Consider the following 13,184-nt stretch of genomic DNA (forward strand, 5'->3'; position numbering starts at 1 on the left):
ATTTGTGTTGCTAAAAAATGCTCACCATTATGTGAGCCTTCAACAAATAACTTGAAAGATCAGAAAAAAAAAAAAAGAAAGAGAGATCGGGGTCAGGCTTGTTGTTGACTAGCTCAGTCATGTCCGACTCTCTGCGACTCCATGAATCGCAGCACCCCAGGCCTCCCTGTCCATCACCAACTCCCAGAGCTCGCTCAAACTCATGTCCATCGAGTCGGTGATGCCATCCAACCATCTCATCCTCTGTCGCCCCCTTCTCCTCCTGCCTTCAATCATTCCCACCATCAGGGTCTTTTCTAAGGAGTCAGCTCTTTGCATCAGGTGGCCAAAGGATTGGAGCTTCAGCTTCAGCATCAGTCCTTCCAGTGAATATTCAGGACTCGTTTTCCTTTAGGATGGACTGGTTTAATTTCCTTGCAGTTCAAACACCGACACAGTCCAACAAATAAGAGGTCGGTGGCTTTGGATTTTTCTTAGACAGGAGATGAAGATCAGGGCTTAAAGCTCAACATTCAGAAAACTAAGATCATGGCATCCAGTCCCGTCACTTCATGGCAAATAGATGGGGAAACAGTGGAAACAGTGTCAGACTTTATTTTGGATGGACAGGGAGGCCTGGCATGCTGCGATTCATGGGGTCGCAAAGAGTCGGACACGACTGAGCGACTGAACTGAACTGAACTGAAAATCACTGCAGATGGTGACTGCAACCATGAAATTAAAAGACGCGTACTCCTTGGAAGGAAAGTTATGACCAACCTAGATAACATATTGAAAAGCAGAGACATTACTGTGTCAACAAAGGTCTGTCCAGTCAAAGCTATGGTTTTTCCAGTGGTCATGTATGGATGTGAGAGCTGGACCATAAAGAAAGCTGAGTGCTGAAGAATTGATGCTTTTGAACTGTGGTGTCGGGGAAGACTCTTGAGAGTCCCTTGGACTGCAAGGAGATCCAGCCGTTCCATCCTAAAGGGGATCAGTCCTGGATGTTCATTGGAAGGACTGATGTTGAAGCTGAAACTCCAATCGTTTGGCCACCTGATGTGAAGAGCTGACTCATTTGAAAAGACCCTGATGCTGGGAAAGATTGAGGGCAGGAAGAGAGGGGGACGACAGAGGATGAGATGGCTGGATGGTATCATCGACTCAGTGGACATGAGTTTGAGTAAACTCTGGGAGTTGGTGATGGACAGGGAGGCCTGGCGTGCTGCAGTCCATGGGGTTGCAAAGAGTCGGACACGACTGAGCGGCGGAACTGAACTGAAGACCCGGGAGTTGGGTTGGGTGAGGTCGCACAGCCTCTGAGTGGTCCCTGCCGGGTCCCCTCTGCTGTGTATCTATCTCCTCACCCAGGAGCCTCCTCACTAAGCTGGGAGGTCCCCTGCGCTGGTCCTGGGGACGGGACGAGGTGGCGTTTGGCATCCCTCTGGGGAGCCACTTGACCGGATTGGCAGTGGTGTGCATGGCAAGGTGAATTCCGGTTCCAGGGGTGAATTCCAGGCAGAGGCTCTGGGGTGGGGGTTCCATCTGTGGCTCCCCTGTGGTCCCCGCATCTCAGGCCTCAGCCCTGCTATCTTCCTCCGGGCGGGGCCACCAGCCCGCCCCCGTACCCCCGACTCCGTGGTCTCCCCCGTGAGCGTTCCCTCCTGCCCATCACGGCGCTCTGTGCTTCTCCCCGCAGAGGAATCTCCAGGCGTGATCCCGGGGATCGTGGGTGCCGTCGTGGTGGCCTTGGGAGGAGCCATCTCCAGCTTCATCGCCTACCAGAAGAAGAAGCTGTGCTTCAAAGAGAATGGTGAGGCCGCTCACCGCCACCTCCTTTCCGGGGGGTCTGGGTACCGTGTATTAAAAAAAGCTAAAACAGAAGCAGAGCTCTGGTTGGCACAAACCGCCGGGACGGTGGCCGAGGGTCTCTAACACGGCTAGAAAACCGGGATCTGACTTTGCCGCTTCGATTTGGGCGCTTCCTGCTTCTATCCGTGTGAGCTTGTGCAAGTTACTAACCATGCCACTTTGGAAGGTTTTTATGTAACGAGGACAGGAGAAGTGATGCTCCGTGCTTTAGACTTCTGGTGATGCTCAGTGAGGTTGTGTGTGACAGTCTGGATGGGTTGCCTGGCAGAGAGTGCGGAAGGAACGTTATCTCTTGTGATGCGTTCATTGTTACTGACACTTGGAGCCACTCTCATCCACTTGCTAGCCCCCACCTGGTGGCTCAGCTGGTAAAGAATCCCCCTGCAACAATGCTGGAGACCTGGGTTCGATCCCTGGGTGGGGACGATCCCCGGGAGAAGGGAATGGCAACGCACTCCAGTATTCTTGCCTGGAGAATCCCCATGGACAGAGGAGCCTGGCAGGCTCCAGTCCACGGGGTCACAGAGAATCAGACACCACCAAGCGATTCACACACCTCGTCGTCTTTAGGATAAGAGCCATAGCCGTGGGGCTGCCATATTCTTGTCTCAACCCACGGGAATTACAGCGGAAACACCAGGCAAGTGGTTCCCTTTTTGCTGGAACCTGGGACCAGGGGATACTCAAAATAGTTGGACGGCCCAGACAGTTTGTCGGGGGAATGTGGAGAATGCCGCAGTCAGCAATGTGGTGATGGGACCTCCATCAATGGGCATTTGGGCCCTTGTCCTCAAGTCCTGTTAACTTGGGATTTGTGTTGACGTCAGCAAACTCTATACTACTTTGAACACAACTGACCTTTGTGCGTCTCTGGAAGGCTGTTGTCTAGGTCTTGCTTTCAGAACCACTAGAGGATCGGGTTGTGATATGGTTTGTGGGAGGCCGCGTGGGCCCTCTTCCTGGGAGGAGACTAGAGGTATTTGAGCGTCTCATCCTATGTAAGATCCTGAGTCCTTACTGGGCGGTCTGCCAGCTGATATTGTCTGCCTAAGGGCCTGCTTCCTGAGGGATCTTGGGAAATTCCCAAGGAGACTTGAGTTGATGCTGATGGACTGGGAAAGTCAGCCCCGAGGGTTGGAGTCTGACCCTCCATCTTCCAGCATTTCAGGCCCACAGACACGGTTTGCAGCCCGAAATTGACAGTCCGACGCGGGCGTTTGGATGCGGAAATCTAAACTAAGCGGCTCTTTTTATAGCCCTCTGTTCGCCAGAGGAGGGTAAGGGTTGCCTGATGGCATCTTATTTCCCATGTGGGTGTGGGTGCCTTCCATCTGGCCGCTCTCAGGAAGGTGTGCTAGACTGGCAGAAGGGTGGGCATCCAGCAATGACCAAATGGACAGATGACCGAATTCCAGGAGATACTCGTAAAACATCTGCAATTAGAATCTAGGCGAGGCTAGAGGGAACACAAGCCAAATATATAGATATATATTTTTTTCTTTTGTTTATCCTAGAACAAGCAAAAAGAGCTTCAAAGAGGAAGCCTTCGATGGAAGGAAATCAGTGTTTCCTTTTCCTTTTTTATTTTATTTGGCTGTTCGAGGTCTTAGTTTGGCACGTGGGATCTAATTCCCTGGTCAGGGATTGAACCCAGGCGCCCTGCATGGGGAGGGCAGGGTCTTGGCCACAGGACCACCAGGAAAATCCCAGTGTCTCTCTTTCAAGTACGTTTTCCCCTTGTCTGAAAGATGCTTAAACTCAGAGCTTCGCACTCAAGCCCGGAGACGAGGAAGGCGCTCGACAGGGAAAGTGAGCGCCGGGGTAGCAGCCCCAGGATTTTCTGAGAAAGCCGGAATGTGTGTGGGCGATCGGCACACACACGTTCTCATGTGAACAGCAGAATCAGATGCAGAGCGGTGAGGAGTCTTTCTGGCTCGGTGGGTAAGACACTCGGCGTGGAACACAGGCGTTCCAAAACGAGTTTAGTGCCTGTCGTCAAGTTATGTGTTTTGATGAACCGAGATGGTACAGAAACGTCGAAACCTGGTCCATCAGACGCGGGAAGACCCCAGGGGACCCTTTTTCGGCGTGCTCTGCACACAGGGCCATTCTGTGAGAGTTGTCTTTTCTGGGCTGTTTCTTGTGAGACGTGCGGAACCCACGTGGAGCTGTGAGTGTGTGGAGTTTCCGTTTCGGAAGGACGTGGCTACCACGGCGGGCCCCGGCGTGTGGCTGTGTTGTCGCTGGACGTGGTGGGTGGCTGACGGCTCGTTTGCTCACGGTGCATCTCCTGGCTGCTCCCTTAGTGCCCCTGGGGGCAGGGGATTCTGGAGGCTTGGGTGACAGTGAGCCATGAGCACGCGCCCTCCCATTCTCCCCTCTTGTCCTGGCCTCCTCCTTCCAGCCTTCCTCTGTCTGCCTCCCCATCCGTCCTGTCTTCTTTCTCTTCCTTGCTTCCTTTCTGTCTCTCCGTTTCTCCCTTCCTCTTGGTCTTTCTTCCTTTTTCTTTCTTTCTTTTCCTGGCCCCCCCCACCGTCCCCCTCCCCCTTAACCCCAGCATCCACTCCAGTGATGCTCTTGCCGTATCAGCCCGTCCCCTTAACTTCTGAGCCCAGCAGACGGACGTATCTCTTTAACAGCTTGCTGCTGCCTGCACCCGTGGGCTCTTGCACCCGAAGCCAGGCTCTCAGATATTTATTTCTGATTGATTTTGGTTTTCTTTTTATTTATTTTTTCATTGTCCTTTTTTGCAGACGAGTCGAAAATCTAGGGGACGCGTGGAGAACCCCGGGCAGGGGCGTGGAGATGATCCTTTGTGATCCGCATCTGTCTTGAAAAGCAAACCTTGTCTGCCCCCCCTTTTTTTCCCCTCCTTGCTACTAAGACGTTTCCCCAGGGACGTTTCTCCGTGACCCCTCAGGCCGTACTGTGACGTCTCTATGTTTTCTGCCTTGTCGAAGCACAGAAGCTTGGGATGCTGTATTCGAAGGCGCACTTTGCCTTCAGAGAAGTGAAAACAAATGGAGACGTGGTCCCTTTTAAAGTGGGAACCGACACACACAAACGGGGCTGGGGGGCTTCCGGGAACAAAAACAGCTTTGCCAGTCACCTTCCATCCTTGCCCGTTGGGTGGACCATCCTGTCTGCAGAGACCCCCCCCCCCTCCCCGGGGCAAAGCCAGCCCTAAGCCAAAGGATATGGCCTTTCACACTAATGATGGAATTTGTAACTTTCTGACTCCATAGCACCTGGGTTTTTACAGCCCATTACCATGAAGTGTTTTTTTTTCCTAACTCTTTCTCTAATTGGTTTTTGCCAATTACGTGAATTTCGCAGTTCTCAGCGAAAAAAGGAGAACCCACATGCTTACGAACAACCTGAAAATCTCACCATCTTCAATTGCTTTTTTGTTTTAATTCTTTTTAATTGGAAGATAATCGATTTACACGGTGATGTTGGTGTCTGCTGTACAGCAGCGTGACTCAGCCCTATGTATACTTATATTGCCTCCCTCTTGAGCCTCCGTCACACCCTCCCCTTAACCTCCTTCCCAACCCCGACTTAAAATTTCTGAGAATGTCACTGCAGAAGTCAACGATGGACAGGGTCTATGACTGCCTAGAATTTGTGCATGCTTGCACCCCTCCATAAACACGGAAGTCAACACCGGATCTTTCTTTCCCTTTTTCGCATCAGACCATCTCCTTCTTGCGTGTAAATACGAGTTTTCTTTTTCCAGCCTCGTGCTGAGGGTCAGGGTCGTGTCCCTTCCCAGGTGGTACAGCAGGTACTGGTCTGGAAGCTGAGTTGCACGATTTGGGATTAGGAACGGGAGGTGGCTTGAGAACCCCGCAACGGGGTGTCTCTCAGCACTCTTCTCGTAGGCCCATCACCCTCCACCAGTCACCGTGATGGCCTTGACCCTGGTCACTTCCGCGGCCGTCTGTGTCTTTGAAGGGAGTATTATCGGTTTTGAGGAAATGAAGCCTGCGTCTTGGTTAGCGTGCATGCATGCTCAGTTATGTCCAGCTCTTTGTGACCTCAGCAACTGTAACCCGCCAGGCTCCTCTGTCCATGGGATTCTCCAGGCGGAAATACTGGAGTGGGTTGCCTTTAAAATAGTTTATTTTTAGTTGGAGGATAATTGCCTTACAATACTGTGTTGCTCTCTGCCGTACATCAACAAGGGGTTCCCTGGGGGCTCCGAGGTTAAAGCGTCTGCCTCTAATGTGGGAGACCTGGGTTCGATCCCTGGGTGGGGAAGATCCCCCTGGAGGAGGGAAATGGCAACCCACTCCAGTATTCTGGCCTGGAGAATCCCATGGACGGAGGAGCCTGGTGGGCCGTCCATGGGGTCGCAGTGAGTCGGCCTCGACTGAGCGACTAACACTATACGCGTTAAAATACGAGAGTTACCTTTCTCTTTCTGACTTAGTTCACTCTGTATAGCAGAGCTCATCCGCCTCGTTTGAACCGACTCCGATGCAAATAAATGCGTTTTGACTGGGAACATCGTGTGGATTTTTTTTTGGTTCGCTTTGCATTTTATCGAAGCGTTGTTGATTTGACAGCGTGATATTGGTTTCTGCTGTCCAGCAAAGTGAGTCAGTCGTCTGTGCGTTCCTCTGTGATATTTTATTTTTCGGTGCCGCTTTATCCCACGATATTCAATAGACGCTCCCTGGGCTCCGTAGTAAGACCTTGCTCTTCATTCATGCTGTATAGAAGAGTTGGCATCGGCTGATGCCTCAGACTCCCAGGCTGTCTGTCCCTTCTCCATCCGCTCTCCCTCCTGTATTTTGAATTCTGTCTCCTCACACTTGAATTCTGAGCAAAGGATCCTATGCTCACAGATCCTTTCTGGGGACGGTTGGGGGACCGGCGGGAGGTGTGTTGATCCTCTTGGCGTCGATGTGTGTTTGAGAAATCGAGGAATGGAAATTTGGAAATAAAAAGAGCAAAGAGGCAGGAACCCCAACGAGGGGGCCCTTCACACCCTGATGACCGGGGCGGTTCCTCTGCTTTCCGGGAGGGGCTGGGTAGGCAGCTGAGTGGGTCGATGCCGATTCAGCCTGGGGATGATGACGGGGTGCGTTGTCTCTGTGTTCACTGCCGCCCCCTGCCCCCACTTGGGCGCGTTTTCTTCTTGCTTTCAGCCGAAGAAGGCGAGGTGAATATGGAGAACCATCGCACCAAGGCTGAGCCAGCAGGTGAGACAGGGTGGGAGCGTTATCCCTCATCGTCACCGACTGTCATCCCCACCTGCATCCCCACCGTGGCTATCTCACCTCTTCCAACCGCTGCCCTGCCCGCCCACTCAGAGGGGGTTGGGAGTGGAGAGGCCTTGAAAAGAAAAAAAAAAATCACATGTTCTTGTGTCTTTGTCCTCTGCAGTTCAACAGACTCTTCTGGAGAAATAAAGACGTTTGGCAGCCGAGCAACCGCAGCGGATCGCGAGCTTGCCTGCCGAGCCGCTCCAGAGATGGGCCGGAGGAGCAGAGATGGCCCCCTGGGACCTCGCCCCGGCTTGTCCGTGCCTTCTCAAGCTGGATTCCTCGTTTCACCGCTCGGATGCTTTATCCCCCGCTCCCCTCTCCACCACGTCCCCCTCCGCCGGGCTGGGCGGGTGAAACTTGACTTGTGGTGAGTTTTCCATCCACCAGGGGGGAAAATCACATGCGCCTTCTCCACGACCCCGAGGGGGCTTTCCCGTGAGTGCAGGGAACGTCCGACCGACTGATCGCCAAGGCCCATCCAAGTTGCCAAGTTCCCAACCATCATCGTGCAAACGCCACCGAAGTTCCCCGAGCGGAAACTCTGGACCGTTTACAAACTGCCTGTAAATGGAATGCTTCTGAAACCATTAACGAAGTGGGCGTTAAGCCTCAAGCAAATTTCCTCAAAAGTTCTTTCATTTCTCGTGAAATTTTTTTTTTTTCCCACACCAGACTAATAAAAAGAAATTTAGAAATCAAGTCCTATTTACCTAAATGTCTTGCCGGGAGGTGCCTTTTAAAGAAGGCTGTTGGAAATTTAGTGAAACTAGTGATGCGGCTTCCCAATTCCCTTTTCTGTAAGACAGACATCACCCTAAGCACTAGCTCGTATTTCTGGCATTTGCTTTTGTCTGTTCCTTCCCTTCTTTGCTCACATTGGTGGTGGCGCTTTTCTTGCTAAGTCTTGTCTGACTCTTTGCGGCCCCGTGGACTGTAGCCCGCCAGGCTCCTCTGTCCATGGGATTTCGCAGGGAAGAGTACCGGAGTGGGTTGCCATTTCCTCCTCCAGTTGATGACGTTGTGGGGAAAATATTTGTTAGCAGCCCTTCTGCCCTGCATCAGATTCTTCCCTGTATCTTCCTTGGAGGTAAATGCCAGGAATTTGTTTTTTATGATCTTTATAACACATTTATCAGCCTCCACGGGAGAGCTTGGTTTAACTGCGGGGCGGGGGGGGGCACACTGTTTTGTGAGAGACAGTCGCCTGTATTTTCTAACATCTTAGAGTGTGGGCTGAGTGCTTGCTCTTCTCTTGGCTATTAGCAATGACTTCTCCGCCTTTGAAAGCAGTTCCTCCACTCACAGCAACACACACGCCACACGGCTTCCAAAATGCAGGCTTTCCTGTGTTGAGCTGGCCAAAACGTTCGTTTCGCTTTAAGTAAAAATAAAAGACATGTTGTTCGTTTTCGTCCACAGCTCTAGCGAGCAGCGTGTTCGTTGAACGAACCTTTTGGCCAACCCCATACAAGGGCTTCGCTTGGGGTTTTGTGTTTATCTCGGAAAGCGTGCAAGCCTTGATGTTGCAGACGGGCTGGACCCCACCCATAGACTTCCCTCTCCAGAAATAGGAGGTTGTTTCCCTGATTTTCTCGAAGTGCAGACCTGCTTGCGTAAAGCGCTTAGGGTAGTTATCCAGGGTAGCAGCATTTACCTGAGTGAAGACGTAATCTCATTACTGATGATGGTGTGAAGAACCGTTGAGTGCCTCACGTCAGTCACCGTGGATTCAAAGGTATAATGTCAGCACCCCTGTGTGGGTGGCCCTCACAAACCACCCGACCTGGGGAGCGGCTGCCGTCAAGGTATGGCCTGGTCACTCTGTCGCGTCCGACTCTCTGCCACCCCACGGACTGCAGCCCCACCAGGCTCCTCAGTCCATGGGATTCTCCAGGCAAGAATCCTGGAGTGGGTTTTGCCATTTCCTTCTACGTCCAAAAGTTCCTTTGGGTTTTTCTGAAACATCTCACGAAAAGCTCAGAATTGACTTTTTGGCCAACCCCATCTCGGTCATGAATTCTGGGTCTTTCCTGCTTGGAAGCTCAGAGACACTTTTATCAGTTGTTTTGTGGGGTGGTTTGCAACTGAGCCATCTCCTTATTGAAGGCTCAACACCACTCTCTCCACGAGCCCTCCTCCCGTCGTTGAAAAGCATTGGGAGTTTCCTTCTCAAGGTATTACCGGAGACCGCCACCTGTCTATTGAACTTGCTCTGTCTTGGACGCTATGATAATTTTTGCATATATGAAAAGATTTTTTAAAATGAAGATTTGAGTATTTCTCATATCCATTCATCGCTTCATACGACAAATACCTGTGGCCTCGGGTGTGTACAGGGGTGGACGTGACATCTGGGTTCTACAGGACAGAACAGAAATAAATGTCTTCACTCGATGGAAGGGGTCGACCAGTTGTCAAGAGCTGAGGGCTGGCTGAGTCAGTGTGCTCAGGTCCTCTTGCTAATGCGTTCAGGTCACCCGGTTAACAGAGGGAGCAGAGAGTGCCCACATTCACCCTCAATGAATCATCAGAGCCCGAGCTCTGACTTGCTTTATAAAAAGAAAAAATGTGCAAAGTCTCTTTGTAATTCTGTGAATAATGTCGACATTTTTATAAGCATCGCAATCATAGTATAAGCATAAACGTCTCATTAAACAACAGACTAGTGAAGGGGTTAAGTATACCAAATTGTGACTCATTCCTGAATCTATACACGTAAGAAAGAAGTCAACTAGGCTTTTACTATGGACAAGGTGTGTGTACATGGTTGTAAACTCAGCTCAATTTCTTGTTGACATTAAAATAAATAGGACTTTAGCAAAGGTGGGGCCTTTGGAAAAATTGAGTTTAAATTGGGTGGTTTGATGATTTAAATGCTTGGCATAATGATTGCTTTTAAGAATCATTTTGGAACTCCTGTATAAAGAAATCACAGTCCAACAAGTTTTGAAATCAATATCAACATTTTTATTTAAGTGAGAACGCACCAGCAAAGGATTTGTTACAAGTCTTGGTCATAATGGATTTGATCAACCCATGTAAACTGTGGTCAATTTTCTGCTGTGAGATACTGTAGTGAATAGCTTTGAAAGCACAGGTTTGTGGCTCTGTGGAAGTACAGTGTATGTGTTGCGTTAATGCCTGAAGTTGGCTTTGTGAGGGGAAAAAAAAAAAAAAAAGCATGTGTATATTTAATTTTTATGGACATTGCCCAAACACCCGCTCTAGAGGTTCTGCAAATTCACGATACACCCCAGCGAGGTCAGATTTGTTTCCTCACTGCCGAGCAAGCTCTCCAATGGGTGCCAGTCTCTGAGCTGAAGAATGATATCCCATCAACTGTGTTTCTGTTCCATTTGTCTTAACACAAGTGAGATTGAGAATCTGTGTGTGGGAGACCCACTGAGAGTCTATTTTTGAAGGAAATGAATATGCTGTTTGCCTGTGTGTGTTATTGGTCCTTTTATTATTGATTTGTAGGAACTCTTCACATATTAAAGATATGAGTTGACATAAGTAGCAAATGTGGTTTTCCGCTTTATGCTTTACCTTTGAACTCTGAAGTGATATTTTTCCCCACTCACATTTATTATTTTTGTGTAGTGACCTTAGTTAAAGTTTCTGGGCTTGTCATACCTAGAAAAAGCATCAACCATTCTGATGTTAGGGCTTCCCAGGTGACGCTAGCGGTAAAGAACCCACTTCCCAATGCAGGAGACATAACAGACCCGGGTTTGATCCCTGGGTCAGGAAGATCCCTTGGAGGAGCAGATGGCCGCCCACCCCAGTATTCTTGCCTGGAGACTCCCATGGACAGAGGAGCCTGGTGGGCTACGGTCCACGGGGTCACAAAAAGTTGGACATGAGTGGAGTGGCTTAGCATGCACGCATACTGATATTATTTACAAAACAAAACAAAAAATCCCCTTGTGTTGTCTTCTAAAAGTTTTCACAGGTTTTTAATTAAAATATGCTTTGAGTAGAATATTTTATCCCCTAGGAATGCATTTTTATCAAGGTGATGAGGAAGAGATTCCTTGATATGTAGTTGTTTGTTTTTTTTTTTTTTAACCATCTTGGGATAATCCCACTATTCCCAAACCATTTATTGAATAATCCATGTTTTCCCCCACGGATTTGAAATGCAGTTTACATCATCCAATAAATTCCTGGACATTGCAGAGGACGAATGATTTTTTTGTTTGTTTGTGTCTCTCCTCTTGGATCCTTTCCAGAAAAGGTTGGTAACACCCACTTGAAGACATAAAATAGCTCTAACTGCGCCTTGCAGGGAGTCAGGCATGGTGACACCTGTGTCAGCTATTTTTGCACCAGTTTTCCATCCAGGAAAGCCACCAGCTTAGATGCTAAAAAGCCACCTGCAGTGCAGAAGACCTGGGTTCAATCCCTGGGTCAGGAAGATCCCCTGGAGGAGGGCATGGCAGCCCACGCCAGTGTCCTTGCCTGGAGCATCCCATGGACGGAGGAGCCTGGCGGGCTGCAGTCCATGGGGGTCACACAGAGCAACTCACATTTCCATCCGCGAGGATTTCCGAGTCCTGTCTCAGCTCCACGCTTTCCTCTCCTGCCACCCGTACCTGAGAACCAGTCCCTGCATCCGTCATTCTCTTGCTTGCGAGATTCCCCAGGAACGGCCGGATGCACGGTTGTGCACTCATGGGCCGGCTCAGCCCTGGGCTTAGGCAGGTCCTCCCAGGGGCCAAGGGCCACCTGCCGCTGAATCTCCTGCTCTAATCAAACGTCACCCTAGGCCCCTGTCCCTCTTTACGACCCACCTTCTCCCGGGCACACCCTGAGCTCTAGTTGCAGCAAGTTAATCTGGGGATGTCCCCCCTGCCCACGTCACACCCTGGCGGCTCCTGGGAGCTCCCTAACGTACCCCGTCTACGTCAGCGGGCTTCCGAGTACTGGGCTCGGGGATGCTAGCACGTGAGGAAGTCCCGGAACCTCCTGGCATACACAGCACCTTCCCCCTTAACCCAGCATATCTTTCCCATCTGAGACCCTGTGCTTCCTCCGGGCCAGCCTGGAGGGAGCTCGCAGCAGATGCATTTGGTTTTTTTTTTTGTTTGTTTTAAATTCCACCTGCTGTCTCTCCTCCCAGCCCACTTCATGGGGCCCGGCGCTGCTCTGCGCACCCCTCGGTGAATGTGGGTCTTCCCCAGACATCCTCGGGGTGGGACGGTGGTGGGTGGGAGCATGGAGGGGGGGGTCCTCCCTGCCACGTGGTGCCAGGCCCAACCTCCAAGGCAGAGAGGGCTTGTCGGTCTCCCGTCTGATGGCTTTCGCAGTGTCGTCCAAGTAGGGCCTCTGTCTGGTTCGAAGCAATTTCTTCTGAAGCCCAGAGGATGCTCCAGGCAAGACTACTGAAGCCCAGAGGATGCTCCAGGCAATACTGGAGTGGGTTGCCATGGCCTCCTCCAGGGGAATCTTCCCCACCCAGGGATCGAACCCAGGTCTCTTGTATATGTTTCCTGCATTGCCAGGCGGGTGGCTCAGACGGTAAAGCGTCTGCCCACAATGTGGGAAACCTGGGTTCGATCCCTGGGTGTCGGGAAGATCCCCTGGAGGAGGCAATGGCAACCCGCTCCAGTAGGCTTGCCTAGAAAATCCCATGGACGGAGGAACCTGGCGGGCTACAGTCCACAGGGTCACAAAGAGTCGGACACGACTGAACGACTTCACTTCACTTCCAGCAGGGAAGCCGGGCGGGGCACAGCAGTTAATTCTTTCCCAAATCACTGGTCCGGGACCCATTGAGTCACTCTTCCGAGGTAACGAAACACAGTGAAAGCCGTGTTCATCTCATCTGATGCCCGCACTTTGACTTGAAAATCCTCAAAATTGTCTGCCTCTCTGTGACCGCTAGACTACCTCGCTTAGAGTTCCCAGAGTCCCTCTCAAAGAGAGCGAATTTTTTTTTTTTTCCCCTTGCAGGTCAGCGACAAGGTCCTAATGTAGAGACCACAGGGAACTACATTCAGTAAAATCATGTAGGGTGGGAAGGAATCTGGTAAAGAATATAAATACACG

General features: G+C 50.8%; 1 protein-coding gene across 1 annotated transcript in view; it reads left to right on the plus strand.

Moving 5' to 3' along the window:
- CD99 (CD99 molecule (Xg blood group)) overlaps positions 1-7,829 on the plus strand; it is a 31,199-nt gene extending 23,370 nt beyond the window's left edge. The window contains exons 8-10 of the mRNA XM_052663500.1: positions 1,682-1,795; positions 7,011-7,064; positions 7,249-7,829. Of these exons, the coding sequence (XP_052519460.1) occupies positions 1,682-1,795; positions 7,011-7,064; positions 7,249-7,274 (194 nt within the window). The 3' untranslated portion in view covers positions 7,275-7,829. The remainder of the gene's footprint in view (positions 1-1,681; positions 1,796-7,010; positions 7,065-7,248) is intronic.
- The last annotated feature ends 5,355 nt before the right edge of the window (positions 7,830-13,184 follow it).

This window comes from Budorcas taxicolor, chromosome X (assembly GCF_023091745.1).
Source record: "Budorcas taxicolor isolate Tak-1 chromosome X, Takin1.1, whole genome shotgun sequence".
NCBI lineage: Eukaryota > Metazoa > Chordata > Mammalia > Artiodactyla > Bovidae > Budorcas > Budorcas taxicolor.